General features: G+C 45.7%; 1 protein-coding gene across 1 annotated transcript; it reads right to left on the reverse strand.

Annotated features, from left to right (window-relative positions):
- Positions 1-15,036: 15,036 nt before the first annotated feature.
- On the reverse strand, positions 15,037-17,085 carry LOC119381675 (52 kDa repressor of the inhibitor of the protein kinase-like). Its single transcript, XM_037649448.1, has one exon. The coding sequence runs from the start codon at positions 17,083-17,085 to the stop codon at positions 15,037-15,039; it is 2,049 nt and encodes a 682-aa protein (XP_037505376.1).
- Between the last annotated feature and the right edge of the window lie 287 nt (positions 17,086-17,372).

Consider the following 17,372-nt stretch of genomic DNA (forward strand, 5'->3'; position numbering starts at 1 on the left):
GGCAAATTTACCGCCATCAGCAGAATAAAACACTTGTACTCACGGTACAGTATTTAAACTGTGGTGTAGTAAGCCAACATGCTCCGCTGCTGTCACATTACAAATGCTTGACTCGGAAAGCCAGCGCGCAATCTCGAAATGTACGTACAGCGGCTGTCTATTTGTTGTAGCTTCGGTTCAGAAACGAAAGAAACGAAGCGCGCGAAGAGCTTGACCCGCTTAGAACGAAGTGGCGAGCGGAGGTGTCGCCGAGCGACGGTGACCCTTTTGCGCATGCAGTGTCAAATTAATGCCGCCGACGTCTCATGCAAGCCCGGAACAGTCCACAAAAGTACCAAACCCACGACCGATTACCGCCTAGTAACGGGTACCAAGTGAATGCCCAGTGCGCCCAGCTGTTTACAGTCGCCGACGGATATTTCGGACAGCAAAAATACGGACTTCGTGGATGTTTCGGACTTCATAAATGCACCGTCAAGGTTCCCACAGCACTAATACATTTTCGCGACCGATTTTTTCGGACGACTTTATGCTCTAAACTTCGATTTTTCGGACTGAATCACTCGTTTTGAGCCACACCGCTTGGCACGCTTGGTTTCGAAAGCCGCCATGTTGGATTTTCCGCTGGCTGAGTGAAGTTTGGCTTGGCTTCTAGTGACTAATTGTGTATCCTCCAAGATTGGCGTTGCGCACAATTTTGCAGTTTCGGAGGCCATGCCTGCTTTATCTTGGCTGGCAAAACGCTCTAGGGAACGCAATTTCTCTTCATAATAGCGTAATAGTTGCGCAAAAAAAGACATAGATTATTAACACGAGGGCATCTATGTACGTTAGTCATCCTTCTTTGGCCATATCGGGGTAGCCTGTTGGGGGAGGGGGGGGTTGGAGGAGGTGTGTGCTTGTCTGGTTTTTGCGTTCTGCCTTGCCCAAGATGCGCATGCGCGGGAATTAGTCGAGCGTCAATTTTAGATACGTATTTTTCTGTTGAAGCAATAAAGCTTTCAGTTGTGAGTAAGCGCTTCCCATGTAACACAAAACCTCTAAAAGACGTCTCGAAACGGCTACGGACGGCTATCCGCCTCGTGCATCGGTATGGTGGCGCCACCGCTCGGCTCCCCTGGTGACTAGCGAGGAGAAAGGAAGATGTGCCCTCTCCCAACCCCCCATAGGATCCCATGCATTTTGATTGAAGTTTGCAATTCCGTTGCGCAGAAACAAACTAGCGCCATCTGTTGACAACACACCACACCGACGATGGAACACCAGGCCCCGGAAAGTCTCAAGTTCTAGCGATCGCCACAGAGGGCGAAAAAATCGACCGCAGCGAGTTCCATCGATATGCGCGCAGAGTGGAGCTACTGACTCCTCTTTTAGCGGTCGGCTATCTTAGTTTGCATTTTCTCTGCTAGGGGCGCTAAACCACCCAAATTTTCCACTTTAAGGAATTGTTTTGCGCAAGCCAATGAATCATTCAAACATGTTATTTTGCTTAGGATAGCTAAAGAGTTACTTATGTTTAGACTTAATACGTATAGCTGCTTTTTAATTGAAGTGTCAACGTTTTAGGACTTCAGTGATGACTAACTGAACCAAAATCCAATTTGTATCCATCTTTTCCGTGGCCGTTGGCGTTCAAATTGTTCGGCGGCAACGTAAATGCGGAAGCGCCTTTCGCTTCAGTTCGCAGACGCCCTTTTATCTTTACAGCAATAGTAGCTGACTCAGTTTACCGGCGAATTCAGGAATGTCGCAGCGATCGAGATCGAGGGGTACGTTTGACGCTTTCATGGAGTCGATCTTTTGATTCCGCACCGTAAACAGGTAAGCCGGAGCGTCAGTTATGCTCTTGTTCAATGGTCCGTCGTCGTTTCTTTGACATAGTTTTTACATCAACTAATATATTGCTATAATGACGAATACATACACCACATATTGTTCAGTGTCAGCTTTGCATTGCCGTGTAACTTGCACACGCGACACGTCTGGTTTGTGATTTCGGTGTACTGTACCTAAAGGGATTGCGCGTGATTTTTCAATAGGACGCCTAGGCAATTTGAAGTGGCTATGCGTGCAGCGTTTCTAATAATCGAGCACAAGTTTTTTAAAAGAGATTTTATATCCGCGAGGGGCGCGAACAGCGGTGATTATTGAACGTAATGGTAATCGCATTAGGTGAAAGAGAACGTTTAAGTGCTTTGGGGTTCTTCATGAATGATTAGATTGTGTGAAACATTTAGATTATTATCAGCAGTCCTTAAAGTCAAGAGAGCTTAAAGTTAATGCGGTCTCTAGGGGTCTCATACCCCTCCACCGATATTGAGACCTAAGACCCATCTCGCCAGAATGTAGGGGTGTGTGTGTGTTGGGACCGTCGAGATTGTTCAGAAACTCTTATCATTTTCCTTGGTTTCACGATTACTATAAAATCTAAATTTTGTAACGAATTTTGCCTGATGAGTATTTTGTACCTTCCACCCTGTAACGGCAGTGGTTTCGCGAATAATATTTCTTATGTCACAAGTGTCGAAGCTTCGTTTCGCTGCTTCCATAGATGGTAATTTTCATTGTTTACTTGATCGAAAGTGTGTATTTCATCTGATGTGTTTTTTTCTAAAGCGGATATAGAATTAATGTAATGATGTGTACTTTCAGAGTACCAAGATTTCCCCGACTTCTCTCCAGAGCTCTCAGCCTCAAGGCGTGAGACCAGTAAGTGGGAGCTTTCCAAAAATAAAGCACAATGCCATTCCTCCTGCTTAAATACACAGCATTCTTTTCCAGTGCCCCTCAATATCTCTCCACCAATACAAGAGCCAGCATCCCAGGGGGCACAGGAGCCATTGCCAACAGCACCAACTACACAGAGTAGGTATTCTTCCTCTTATTAAAGCAAGATTAATGCAAGATTACATAGTAATTCCAGTAAGTGTGTCTTCATTCTACAAAACGAAAAGGAATTATTCCCACATGCGTCCCCACTATATAAATATTGGCACTACAACTGATTAATGATACAGCTCATTACATTAAATAGATGCTTTCATTAAAAAAATGCACTTTTGTTTTAACGTTTTACTATACGCCACTGGGTGTGTGCCTACTTTTGGCCAGTCATATACGTGGCTGTGTGACAAAAAATACATTTTGCCTGTGTTTATTTTGTTCTCATAACATGCAAAAATACCAAATTAGCCTTTACACTAGCCTGAACTCGTATTTCAATTTGGGCATAGCTTGCAAATTTTGTAAAGGATGCACACAAAATTCCGGGTAATAATACGTTGCATTAAAATACAAATGTACGTGTTTCTAGTGTACCAAACTTATTAAACCATTTAACCAAAGTGTAAGTTTTGAAGCCTCTTGCTTAGACTTAACATTAGTGATGTGGCTTTTTGATTTTCCAGGAACCCCAAGAGCCAGGACCAGGACCCGGAAAGTGCTCACTCCACGTTATATGAAGAGGCTTCAGCGCTACCGCGACGAGAACTCTCACATCCATCAAATTGTTGCAAGACTTAAAAAGTCCAAGAAACCAATTGCATCTCATGCGCAGCTTCTTCTTGAAGCAGGCAGGTACCTAAAGAAGGACTTTTTGGAAATTCTAAGAGTGCAAATGCATCTGCAACGACTGAAAAAACATGGTAGACGATGGCCGATGCAACTTAGACAGTTTGCCCTCAGTCTTTACTTTACAAGCCCTGAAGCATATAAATATCCATCAAAGGTACTAAGTAGGGGTGTGCAAATAATGAAATTTCATCTCGAATCGAATAGTGCTGCATAGTGGCCGAAAATATCGAATAGTATCGAAGCGTGCACTGTCAGTAACGGCAAGAGAAAGGATAAATCAAGAAAGCTACGGCGTGGTGACGTGCTTGTTCGGGAGCTTTTTTTTTTTTTTCAGGTTTTATGGGCGTGCAACCGTGTTGATAGAAGAGCTGCCATTCCAGTTAGCCGTGCCACTCTTAACCTCTTGGGCAACAGAGGGTGGTGGTACGGTAGCTAGTTTTTTTTTTTCTTATAATTGTACAATACGGCTCATCTGACAACTGTCACGTTATTGTGCTCCATGGCCATGCTTTGGGCCCAAAAATCTTCAGGTGCCCATTCACAGCAGCGTTTTGTTTGAGCACCAGAACGATGGGAGTTTCTGAACGAGCGGTGCAGTACGGCAGTGGCGAATGTGTAGCGTGATCAAATTTTCACATGTGAAGCCAATCCTCAAGAGTTTCGCATGCCAAATTCGGGACGTTCTATGGCACTTGCGGCATACGCAACCGAACTATTCAAAAGTCCGTACCTTTGTTTCGGAAGTGAAGTTGAGAAGGGCTTGCCACTTTTCTTGTCTTTCTTTTTTTTTTACGTGCTGAAATAACATAACCTCCTCTAAAGTAAACACGCGCTCATTTTCTAACCAGGAAATCGGTGAAAGTTTTAATGAAGGCCTATTGTAACGACGTTAGCGTTAGTTTTAGCCACCCTACCTTCACCAAGTTGCACCATTGGCCTTTGTTGCGTTTTAGATATTCGTACTGTCGAATTATTCGTAAGTTTGAATACTAGCTATTCGAAAGTCGAATCGAATTATTCGATTAGTTAGTATTCGATTCGAATTCGAAACTCAAATATTCGCACACCCCTAGTACTGAGCCTTCCCACAGTAAAGTCCTGAAGGACGTGGCTGTCGGCCGTAAATATAAAGACAGGAGTTCTGCCTCAGATTCTCGAGTTATTCAAAGAAAAGGAAAAAAAAAATTGGGAAATTCAAGACAGAGCTTGCTGCCTAATTTTTGACAAAATTTCATTCAAAAGAAATCTGCAGTATGACCCTAAAAAAGACATCATACATGGATATGTTGATAATGCCAGAGAAAGAACAAATGGCACATTGCACACTGCAGCACTTGTGGTTTCTGGGATAGCGAAGAAATGGATACAGCCAGTAGCCTTTTTGAGAAGAGAGGGGACAGTTAGTGCAGGGCCCCTTTTAACGTCATTGAAAAAGCTAATCATTGAGCTAAAGGCATGTGGCCTCTTCGTCAAAGCATTGGTTTGTGACCAGGGTAGCAGCAATTGCGTTATTGCAAGGACACTGGGTGTGAGCCCTGACAGGCCTTTCTTTATTGCTGATAAATAGAAGATTTCCTTCATTTTTGACGTCCCCCACCTGTTCAAATGTATGAGGAATAATCTGAGGAAGCATGACATTCCTATTGGTAATAAGGTTGCTTCCTGGGGGCATATTAAGACTTTGTATGAATCAACACATCACCTGAAACTAAAATGCCTACCTAAACTCACTGAGGGCACATCTATGAAAGTGCGTTTGGTAACATGAAAGTAAAGTGGGCGCTCAGCAACAGTGTCTATCTAGCAATAGAAGCATTCATAGCATTTAATGTTCTCCACCAGAAGCCACAAGCACAGCTGAGTTTGTTGTGAAAATAGATCAGTTTGATTCATTAAACAGTTCTTGTGTAGATAGCTGAGAGAAAAATGAGGTATACAATTAATACTTCTACAGGGCACATTGAATTCTTGCATTCTTGGATTGCATGGATTAAATCTTGGAAATTCAAAAAACCTAGGCAACCAAGAACCATTTAGGGCTGGCAGGGTGACAATTAAAGCGGTTTGTATGCTGTGGGTAGATCTGCAGGAATCCTATAACTTCAAGTTTTTGCTCGCTCGTCGTCTGAATCAGGATCCCTTGGAGAACTTGTTTGGGATCATTCGGCAGCAGCACAGCTGTAACGAGACTGCAAAACACATTCCAGTTCACTGCCGGTCTCAGGCATATCATTGTCGGGAAGCTCTTCAAGCTTTCAGATGGCAGCAACTGCCAAGCAGATAAGGCTGTTCTTCTAACTGAGCTAAAGAAATTAAGGCTCGATTAGAAAGTCCTACTGTGGCCGACACCTTCAGCTCAAACCTTTCAGACACCGAAGAACCAGCAGATGTACTTGAATCAAACATAGTTTGTTATGTGTCAGTATACCTAGTACAAGCATTTCTGAAAAAAGCACCATGTTTACAGTGCAAGGATCTCTTGAAAGACAAAAGCCAAGATTTGTCTTCACCAAACCAAATCTCCATGATGTTCAAAGCAGTGGAGGTGCAGGACAAGACTCTAGGTAATTTAACGGTGCCCACAGAAGCAGCTTTCAATTTTGTCAGAAAATTGGAAGAAGCATTCTCTGTTCAAATAGGTGCTGTAGCACACTTGAGAGGGGTGTCAGAGAAACTGCTTCGTATTATGATGGAGGTGACTAATGGCCCATTTTGCAGTGCTCACTGTCGCAAATTGTTTCTGCAAATGTTTGTACTAGGGGTGTGCGAATTGTGAAATTTCACCTCAAATCGAATCGAATAGTGGCCAAAAATATCGAATATCGAATAGTATACTTAGACAAAATGTGTACCGCCAGTTACGGCAAGACAAAGGACAAATCAGGGACGCTACGGCGTGCCGACAGTTTCATTACGCACTTGTTCGAGAGTGGCTTTTGTTTCAGTTTCTATGGGCACCGAGCATGTTGATAGAAGAGCCGCCATTCCAGTCAGCAGCGCCACTCCAAACCTCCTAAAGACTAACAGAGGGGGGTATGGTGGCTAGTTTTTTCCCCATGGTCGCGCAATACGGCTCATCTGACAACGGTAATGTGCTTCATCGCCATGGGTGCTCCGTGCCCAAAAATCTTCGGGCGCCCGGTCACAGCAGCGTTTCAACTGCGTGCCGCAACGACGGAAGTTTCTGAACAAGTGGTTCGGTGTGGCAGTGGCGACTGCCCAGCGTGAACAAACTTTTACAAGCAAAGCCAATGACCGAGGGTTTCACAGGTCAAAGTCGGGACGTTTTACGGCGCTTGCAGCACACGCGACCGAACTGCGCAAGAAGTCCGTGCCTTCGTTTTGGGAACGAAGTTGTAAAGGGCTTGACAGTATTCTCATGTGTTTTCCTACGTGCGGAAATGACAATCTCTTTTAAGATGAGCGTGCGCTCGCTTTTGAACCAGGATGTCAGTGAAAGTTTTAACGGAAGGCCTAGTGTAACGACGTTAGCGTTAGTTTCTGCCACCCCACCCTAACCAAGTTGCACCATCGGCCTTTGTCGCGCTTTAGATATTTGTCCTGTCGAATTATTCGAAACTTCGAATACTAGCTATTCGAAAGTCGAATCGAATTATTCGATTAGGTACTATTTGATTCGAATTCGACACTCGAATATTCGCACACCCCTAGTTTGTACATATTAGGATTCTTTGGTATTTGGAATTCAAAAACAGAGAATTAAGCCACGCAAAGACTTGGAAGTCTGCTGCAAAAATTGACTTAGCAGTTCAAGACTATTGGTTTTGTGCTCATACACTGCTGTGTTATAATTGTTCTAAGCAAAAAGGATAAGCAATCCAAGGAGCTCATGACTTGGTTGTACAATTTTACTTGTTGTCCATGTGTTTACAAGCAATGTACTGATATTTCCTACAGTATTGTTGTGACCATGAAGTGTTTGTTATGTATCTGTGTTGTGAATTAAGCTGGTTACTTACAATGTGGGAACGCACAGAATGATTAAACCATACCTATTAATTTCTGGGCACTTGCCGTGCTGTCAAGTGGGCTTTTACCAAGAAAGGTTGGAATTTTCCCAGCCCACTTGTCTGTTGTCAGCTGCAAGCTGAAACAAATTTTGCGCTACTCCGAGCCATTACTTGCCTCTTTGGACACAACTTAGCCGATTGCCTCTGCAGAGAGAAACTAGACGTTAGGATAATTTTTCATCCAGGGCGAATTTATTATAGGTTCGCTCCACCAGTTAAAATAGTTTTGAATCCATAGAAATTTAATATATGAATTGTTTTTGGAGAATAACGTGCTGAAACCACGATGCGATTATGACGCGCATCATAGTGGGCACTCCGCATCAGTTTTGACTACCTGGGGCTCTTTAATGTGCACCTTAATCCAAGTACACGTGTTTTCGGTTTTCGCACCCCACCGAAATGCCCGTCACGGCGGCCGCATCCGTCACCTAGTTTTCCTTGGCGATAAAACAAAACAAATGCGGCCGTCGTGGAGGGAATTCACACCCGCGTCCTCGCATTTACCAGCGCGGCACTTTTTTTTTTATTGATATGATATATAAGGAGATGACGGCACCTTACCTGCTATGCTAAACTTGTCAAGAAACAAGCCAGTAGTAAGGAAAATACGGATTCGGGTGGTTTCACAATGTAAAGTCAAAAGGTCTAGAGAAGCGAGTTTTGCCAGCCACTGAGTTTTGCGCTGCAAGCTATCGTATTCTCTCCGCAAGGCTACCGGCCAGGTGATGTCCCAAAGAGGCTGCATAAAATTGGCACGAGGAAATAGGGAAATAATTATAGTGTATACAAATAATATAGTGTATACAACCTATGTATACACGAGCGTATACATAGGTTTCGTAGCTCTTCTTGCTCGTGCGTTCGCGCTTTATGAGCCATTACTTCACGATGTAACCGCGTTGTTTGCTTGTGTGAACGCTCAGTGGTGTACTTTGTCTTGTAATGATTTATGAATATGTAATAAAACATTATCAGGCTTACACATCGCCGGTGTTGTGTGCGTTAATGCCAGTTGAGGCATTGGCGTCTCCTGGCACCTTCGTAGCATTTCACACAGTTGGGGCACGGAATACACACGAAAGACAGTTCAGAAGATTCATTACGACACTCGCAGGGCTCGGTAAGTGAACAAAACGTGGCATATACATTTATTTCTTTTGTACGAGCACGGGCGACCGGAGCGCACTGCACAGCAACCAAAAACGAGCGACGGCAGCCATATTGCATAAAACTCATTTCCGTTTCCTGTTGTACAACGGCATCTCTTGGTCGGCTACTTTAGTTCACAACGCCACCGCTACCCTTATTTCCGTTGCACTGTCAAAGGTACAGTTTCCCTTCTCTAAGTGTATGGGTGTTCTCTGGGAACACCTCTTCTTGCTTCCACCGCTCTGCAATGTCGTTAGTTAACCTCTCTCTGCTTTTTTATATTGTTTTTTCGTTAGCGTAGCAGCGCGCAGGGCTGTTCGCGGAGCGCTCAGAGGCTCAGACGAGCCGACGAGCTGCGAGTGCAGCGTTGCGCTGGTGGGACCCTTGCTGTGGTCGTGCATTGTCAATAGGTTTGGGCGTTTTTGCGGTTGTGTTTCAGTGCTCTCTAAATGTAGGACCGCGAGCCTTAATTCGTTTATTTTCGCGGTTAAACGCCGTTGCTTCTTCCGCCGCACGACGGAAATATCGTTGGCAGATAAGAAGGGTGCATCGCAGCGGAGCTCTTTTTGTTTCCCACGAAGTGCGCGCTGCATATGCGAGTCTCGCCCCGCACAGGCTGCCAAAGCTGCCTCTCCGGCCTAAAAGAAAGGAATACATTTGATCACATTACGAAATACATCGTATAAAAATAATCTACCAGAGAGCAACAAAGAGAACGGCCGCTTACCTTGTTCGTTGCACAGCCCTGATCCACTGTCCTCTTCTGTCATTTTCGTACTTCCTCCAGGGGAATCGGTAGAATATCACCTTTGGAAGCTTTCCTGCGGTGTTTTTATAGCTGTTGTGGCACTCTCCGACACAACAATACACAGAAGTGGCCTTTTTCGACCGTTTATCACTGCGGTCCGCCATGGTGATTAACCTAGTTTGCAGTGGTGAACCGGTCAACCGTGAGCCGGCGCCACCGGCACATCTGTGTTTTGCCACGTTTGCCGTAGATGGCGCCACCTGTCCGTTTCAAAGCAGCAGCGCACGAGGCGGATAGACGTCTTGGTTTACGAGAAGATCAAGAATAGACATTTTTGCAAAATAAAGCACTTGCCTCTCAAATATGCCTGCGAACTGTTTATTACCGTTTTCAACAGCTACGACATAGCCAGAGTGTATTCTGCCAAAGAAGTCCACAACGTCTACTTTGAGACATTTTTAGACATTCTAGGGGAGAGTGCGCGCGCAACGACTATCTAAATGATTCTTCAAATGTTTTGTCCACGAGCGCAAAGACGCCAAACGGCATGTCTAAAGAGCGGTGACTGTCGCTTTAGTGAAAGAAGAGACGCAGAAAACAAAGCCCTCAAAATAATTGGTTTCGCTCCGCAAGGCGCGTTTCTATCAGCAGTTTGGTAAGTATATTCTTTTCAAGCCAAGGCGGCTAAGGCCGCGCAACGCTCGCGCAACAGCGAACGACAACAGAAGCAAACGCAGGCAAGCCAGGCAAGCATGCTACTGATGCTACGCAGTCGGAGGCTCGCAGCGGCTGTTATCGAAGCGCGCATGTTTACCCCTGCATTCGAGAACATCTTTTCACTCGGCGCTCCACCTTGACTGGATGGATGGATGCTATGAGCGTCCCCTTTATAACGGGGCAGTGACATGTCTGCCACCAGGCTCGAAGGATAAAAAAAGAAAAAAAAACTTCCTTGTTTCATGTTGTCCTAATGCCTTATCTACATTGATTAAATCTATGTTATTATAACAAAAAATATAAATTCACAGTCCATCTCTCTGCCTCTTAAGGCAGAATAACCTTTTTTCCCCCAATTATTTATTTTTGTACTTTATCTCTACTTTTCTGCCACCAATACTCTAACCGTCTCTTACTTATTTCTATCGCGGGCGTGTTCAGCTTTCCATTGTTGTCCCTACAGTGTAGTTGTCCCTAAAACCCAAGGCTTCATGTAGACTCGTGCCCACACGTATACCTGGGTGAATATCGCCACACTCAATGTCGATGGCAGACACACCTATTGGCAGGAATGTTCACTAAATATTGAGCAATAGGCGGGCTTATTTTGTGAGAACCGTTGTGTCTTTTCTGTTGAATGGTGACGCTGTGCTCAGCTCGGTCAAGTGAAGGGTGAGGCTTGTTTCAGAATACTTGTTCCTTCCTCCCCCCTTTCCCCTCTTCCTCCACTAGTTCGCGCCAGCCGCCAGTTCGCGGCGGCTCGATCGGCAGCAGAGCTGGGCGACGGTCGGCGGTCATTTGCGTTTTGTGTAGCGTTGTCAGCTTTTGTTTGTGAACGGATGAACGGATTACGGGCTGTTTGGCATCAAGTAACGGTGATCATACTGTCTGTCGCATATTTTCCATCAGTGTTTGGTGAAACAAGCTTTACTGTGCTTTTTGCGACGGTACGTTCGTCGGTACGTTGTTTCAAGAAGCGATTGTTCTGCTCACCACCTTCGTTGCAGCCAGACAAACAGCTAAGAACGTGTGCACGTTCGGATAGAGTGCTTTTTTCGGTAAGTGCATCTGACTTTTCGTCGTTTTTACTGAAAGGTTTTAGCATTGTGATTAAAATGTGAACAGTTTGCTAGGTTGAACCGCGTGGTCGAACGCGAAACTATAGTATACGCGCCGGTGCGAATCGTAAGCCAGACTGACTCGCCCTATTTTGAGTAATTATGTTTTGCGCGTTACAGCTCGTGGCTCCACGCACGCACGCTAGTGACAGGCCGACATAGTTTAGGCAAGCATGCTTACAACTACGCCGGCCTGTCGCTGACAAAGTGCAAAGCTTCTACCGTAGGCGCCTCGCCTGTAGGTGCGGTTATGATTGATTGTCGTTTCTTAATACATGACAGCATTTTATCATATCTGTAATTGGAAATGTTTCTTTACAGTGACTTGATGATCTGTTATTTGTTGTAAATCCTACGTAGCTTACTTGCTTTCTCTGTATGCAGCTTTTCTTCACTGCTGTTTGTGCAAGATATTGGGCCTGAGACCACGCCAGCTAATGCGGAAGCCAGTGCAGTTTCTTTGACGAGACTTGGAGTGCATTCATGCAGAATTTTATTTACGTTGCTGCCTTGCCACTCAGCTTCACCTTGTGCGGGTCACCTTCCGACGTGTTTTGTGCCACATTTGGTTGTGCTTTATTCGTTAATAAAGCCGATTTGACAACATCATGGGACAATTTATTGTTGCTGAGAAGCGCGATTATTTATTTGCGCGCCATCCGCTAAACGTCATTTATGTAGTACAGTATACGTGTTGATCCCCTGCGTACGTGTTCAAATTTATTATAAACCGATGTCTTTTACATGAAAATTGGATATGTATGGTGTGCTGAAGTAGCCAATAATTCACGCGGCATATATGAGCGACCGCAACAACTTGATTCGGTCCGCAATAAACGCGAGTAAACTCAGCGTCGAAAACTTATATATGCAACAGTGGGGACATGCGTGGGTGAACAGATATGTACGTATGTTAGTGATCTTGCTTGATTGTTTGGTCACTTGCTCGACGACTGACATAGGAAGTGTGAGAAAAAACAGGAAAGTGCTCTCGCGGGAGCTCTTTCGGTCCCTTCAATCTCTATCTTCCTATGGTAGCCGTCAGGCTGCCGACCAAACATGCTGCAAAGACAGTTATAATAGTTTATTTTATATTTCGAAAGTCCAAAATTTCGAAAACGCCGAAAAAACAAAAACGTCTAGAAAACGCCTTAACTTGGTCTTCTCAAAACGTCTTTTAAAGACGTCAACTAGCGGGACATTAGCACAGCTATCAGACGTCGAAAAGACGTCTACGGCTACGGGAATGCCTTGACCAAGACGTCTATTAGCCCTTTTTGGTAGCCGTTCAAGACGTCTTTTAGACGGCAACTAGCTTCTTTTGTGTTACGTGGGATGTAACACAAAACCTCTAAAAGACGTCTCGAAACGGCTATGGACGGCTATAGACGTCTTGGTTTACGAGAAGATCAAGAATAGACATTTTTGCAAAATAAAGCACTTGCCTCTCAAATATGCCTGCGTACTGTTTATTACCGTTTTCAACAGCTACGACATAGTCAGAGTGTATTCTGCCAAAGAAGTCCACAACGTCTACTTTGAGACATTTTTAGACATTGTGGGGGAAAGTGCGCGCGCAACGACTATATAAATGATTCTTCAAATGTTTTGTCCACGAGCGCAAAGACGCCAAAACGGCATGTCTAAAGAGCGGTGACTGTCGCTTTAGTGAAAGAAGAGGCGCAGAAAACAAAGCCCTCGAAATAATTGGTTTCGCTCCGCAAGGCGCGTTTCTATCAGCAGTTTGGTAAGTATATTCTTTTCAAGCCAAAGCCACCAAAGCGGCTAAGGCCGCGCAACGCTCGCGCAACAGCGAACAGAAGCAAACGCAGGCAAGCCAGCTACTGATGCTACGCAGTCGGAGGCTCGAATCGGGTGTTGTCGAAGCGCGCATGTTTACCCCTGCATTCAAGAACATCTTTTCACTCGGCGCTCCACCTTGACTCAATGTCGATGGCAGATACACCTATTGGCAGGAATGTTCACTAAATATTGAGCAATAGGCGGGATTATTTTGTGAGAACCGTTGTGTCTTTTCTGTTGAATGGTGATGCTGTGCTCAGCTCGGTCAAGTGAAGGGTGAGGCTTGTTTCAGAATACTTGTTCCTTCCCCTTTCCCCTCTTCCTCCACTAGTTCGCGGCGGCTCGATCGGCAGCAGAGCTAGGCGACGGTCGGCGGTCATTTACGTTTTGTGTAGCGTCAGCTTTTGTTTGTGAACGGATGAACGGATTACGGGCTGTTTGGCATCAAGTAACGGCGATCATACTGTCTGTCGCATATTTTCCATCAGTGTTCGGTGAAACAAGCTTTACTGTGCTTTTTGCGACGGTACGTTCGTCGGTACGTTCGTTTCAAGAAGCGATTGTTCTGCTCACCACCTTCGTTGCAGCCAGACAAACAGGGGCGGATCCAGCCACTCATTTTAGGGGGGGCGGTCGCTTGAAGAAAGCTATAGAGGGGGGGGGGGGGCTGACTTGTTTTTAGGAGTTCCTATTATTAAAAGAGCCCCATCACAGCTAAATACATTAATTTGTGCTTAAAGTGGTTCCACTCATATGTCCTAATCAGTTTTCTCGTCTTAATAAATTGGAACAATTACTACAAATTACGGGCTACCACATTTAAGATATATGCCCATTTTGCTGCGCTAAGCCTCTGTTAGAAATCTGGTTGCGTGGCCGGTGCGAACATGGGTTGGTGTCTGGCCGGGCATTCATTAGGATAAGTTGATGGAAGAAAGAAAACTATACAAGTATTTACGTTATTCAGATCACGAGGAAGGAGACTCGGAAGGAGATCATTAGGAGACTCGTTGACCCCGCGTTGTCAGCACTTGTACGCGGATTATACGTTTGGACAAAAATCATTCGTATGGCGCCGAAGAGACGATAGAGGCGACACGGCAGGTACACGGCGCGCTGTTAGAGTCTTTTAGCAAGTTCCGGAAAGACGGTAAGGAAATAGGGTACGGTATTACGGTAGCGCTCCTCCTCTCTCGCTCGTCCGCTCCCAGTTCCAGTGACACACTAGTGCGACCCCCGAACGACAGGTGCATCGGTGCATCGCTAAGAATGCATGGGCTGACAGGCAATAATGAGGCGTGACACCACACAGTAAACTTTGAAAAAGCTTTTGTGGTGTTGGGGTGCCTTTACCGCAATTAGCAGCGGCGAAAGCACAACGAGCGAGAAAGGAAGAGCCAGAAGAGCGGTACTGTAATACCATTGTTGCTCCCCTTCAACCCGCTCGAGGTCGTTTTCAGTCGGTCAAACCTTTCAAGGCGAGAAATGCGCGAGTGAACCGTCACTAGTTTTAACCGATAAATAAATAGCGTTTCTGACTGCCGGACCAGGGGAGGCACACATGTGAGTGTAGGGAGGTGGTTTCGGAGCTGCGCATGTGCCGGTTGCAAATGAAACTATTTTAGAGAGGTTCAAAATAACAGTTTTACGTCCAGTCACTTTCCATGTGGTTTCTCTTCTTTGTGCAGCTTTCCTTCCACTGGTGTGTACGTTTCAAAAGATGCAAGTGTATACTTAGACAAAGAAGCTTTACTGCAAATGCAATGTCAGGTCATGCACTATACTGCCGAAAAAATGACAAAAAAAATGTGTGCAGCGAGATCACCACAACGCCAGGTTGGTAGATTTGGGCACTTCTAGCGAAAAGTATGACGTGGTGAACACCAATCCAATTCTACAACACAAATTCTAACCTCCGCGGACCACGATTTCTGTTGGCGAAGCGATCAATAACTTTTTCACAGTCAACAGGGATGTCTCTGTGCGTATGTAGCAAGGCGAGGCCGGTCAGGCGTGTTTCACTCATTTGTGATCGCAGCCATGTCTTTAAGCGGCGTAGTGTAGAGAATGATCTTTCGGCGCTGGCGATGCTGACAGGAAGGGTGGCCAGTATTTGTAGAAGTGCCTTGATCGAAGGAAAGATGTCTACGTCGCACGTGCAGAATGCTTCAATAGCAGTCGCAGGGATGGCAGCTCCTTCTTCACGTTCACGCTTCCACTTTTCCCGCCATAGCCGCAGTTCTGCTGCAATGACACTCGCACTTATCGGTCCATGCCTTACGAGTGATCCATACCGCTGGGAGATCTGTGTTACTATTTTAGTTTCGTCTTCCGGTGATATGGTATTCAGCAGCTGGGACGGCATAAATAGGAAGAGCTCGCAAACTCCAAAAGTATCTTCATTGAATCTCCATTTGAGGTCTACCAACACATTATCCAGTAGTGGAATATATACTGACGTCCTGTAGAAGCTCTCTGGATCAAGCGCTGGAGTGTTAGACCTGTAGGACTGTCTCTTCGTGATGCGAGGGAGCCGCAGCTCTGTTTCAAGTTCATCCGCGAGCGTGACGGCTTGCTGGTAGAGAGGTGTAAACGCCTCTTCACTGTTTCGTCTTTGAGCATTTAGGACAGCTACAGTGTCTGTCAAAGTATTCCTTGCTGTGTGCACATCAACGCACTCCTTCTGGTAGAGACGACTCAATGGAAGCGTGTGCGCCAATAGGTCCGAGAGGCAAACTATCGCCATCACGAACTCACCATCGCCAACAGCGACGCGGAGTGTCCTTGCTTTTGCAGCGCTTTGAAGTTCTTTCCAGTTGGCGACGGCGTCAAGAGCTTTCGCCACGAGGACAAGGCAGTCTCGAAATTGGATGACACTATCATGTCGCTCCACCCATCTCGTCTCACAAAGGCCTTTAAGCTGGTGGCCAAGTGTGTTCTTCAATACACTGTTTCGTTTCGGTGAGGCGGTGAAAAAGGAAATTACCTCTTTCATAATCCCCACCGCGTTCCTGACGGCTTGAACACGCAATGACTTTGATAGTGACAAGTTGAGTGCATGGTTAAAACAAGGAGAGTGAACTGCTTTTGTGGCACACCGCTTAATTTCTGACACGGCGCCACACAGCTCTGACACCATGACGCTGCAGCCATCTGTTGCTATGCCAACGCACCTCTCCAAGTCGAGTTGTAGGTCCTTCAGCATCTTCAAAACCCTCTCACCAAGTACTCTGCCTGTCAGGATGGGCTCAATTACGTTGGCATCGACAGCATGGCTGTCAGTGCGAGGGTCAACGAATTGGAAAAAGTCCTCTCGCACTACGTTCTCGTGTACATACCGCAGAACAAGACTCAGCTGCGATGTGTGCGATACATCGGTTGTTTCGTCGAACATAATGCTGTAGACGCCCGACTCGTGCACCCACTGAATGAGTGTAGCAAGAACCTCATCTCCACAGCACTTGATTAATTCGTTTTGGGTTGTCTTGCTGATGTACGTGGCTCGGGATGATGTGCTGGCAAGGTGCTTCTGGAGTTCAGTGTCCCCACTTGATACTCGAAAGCGCAGGAGCTCGCGGAAATTGCCCTCATTCGAAGTCAATGAGGCCTCATTTGACCGTTCAAGAAGTCTTCCGTCGTCTCGGTGCCCACGGAATGGTATATTTTGGCGCCCTAGAAAGATGATAGACTTTATAATTGGGGCCAGGCGGTTTCGGTTGTCGTTCACTTGATGTAGACGCTGACTGCTGATTTGGTTGGCTACATCTTTTTCGGGAGCCTTAACACGTGCGAGAAACTCCTTCCCAGCCTGCATTGCTTCCTTATGGTACTTGCTTGCTTCATGTACAGGAAGATCACCATCCTTTCCCAGCAGTTTTGCAAAGGACGTGAGTGGCTTGGTGACCAGTTTTTGGAGGGGGACGTTTTTCTGGTAACCTCCCATCGCACCTGTTACGAACAAAGCGCAATACTTGCAGTACAGACCCCTGCTATAATCAGAGAGCACACGCCACTTGAACTTGTTTAAGTGCGACGGATTTACGTATCGCTTCTCATTTTTGCCGTTTTTCCGGTGAAGTGAGTATGGAAAATTGTAGTTATCCGGAGGGCACCAGTGCGTTTCCAACAAACGCCGTTTAGTGTACTCATCTACTTGTCCGCCGACTAACTTTCCTATGTCGCTCGAGAATTCCACGGAGATGCTCGGGGATGTCACGTCTAATCTTTCGC

Source organism: Rhipicephalus sanguineus, chromosome 2 (genome assembly GCF_013339695.2).
Source record: "Rhipicephalus sanguineus isolate Rsan-2018 chromosome 2, BIME_Rsan_1.4, whole genome shotgun sequence".
Taxonomy (NCBI): domain Eukaryota; kingdom Metazoa; phylum Arthropoda; class Arachnida; order Ixodida; family Ixodidae; genus Rhipicephalus; species Rhipicephalus sanguineus.

Excerpts from the sequence above, each read along its gene's own strand:
- LOC119381675 (XM_037649448.1), bottom strand. The coding sequence starts at position 17,085 with ATGGGAGGTTACCAGAAAAACGTCCCCCTCCAAAAACTGGTCACCAAG.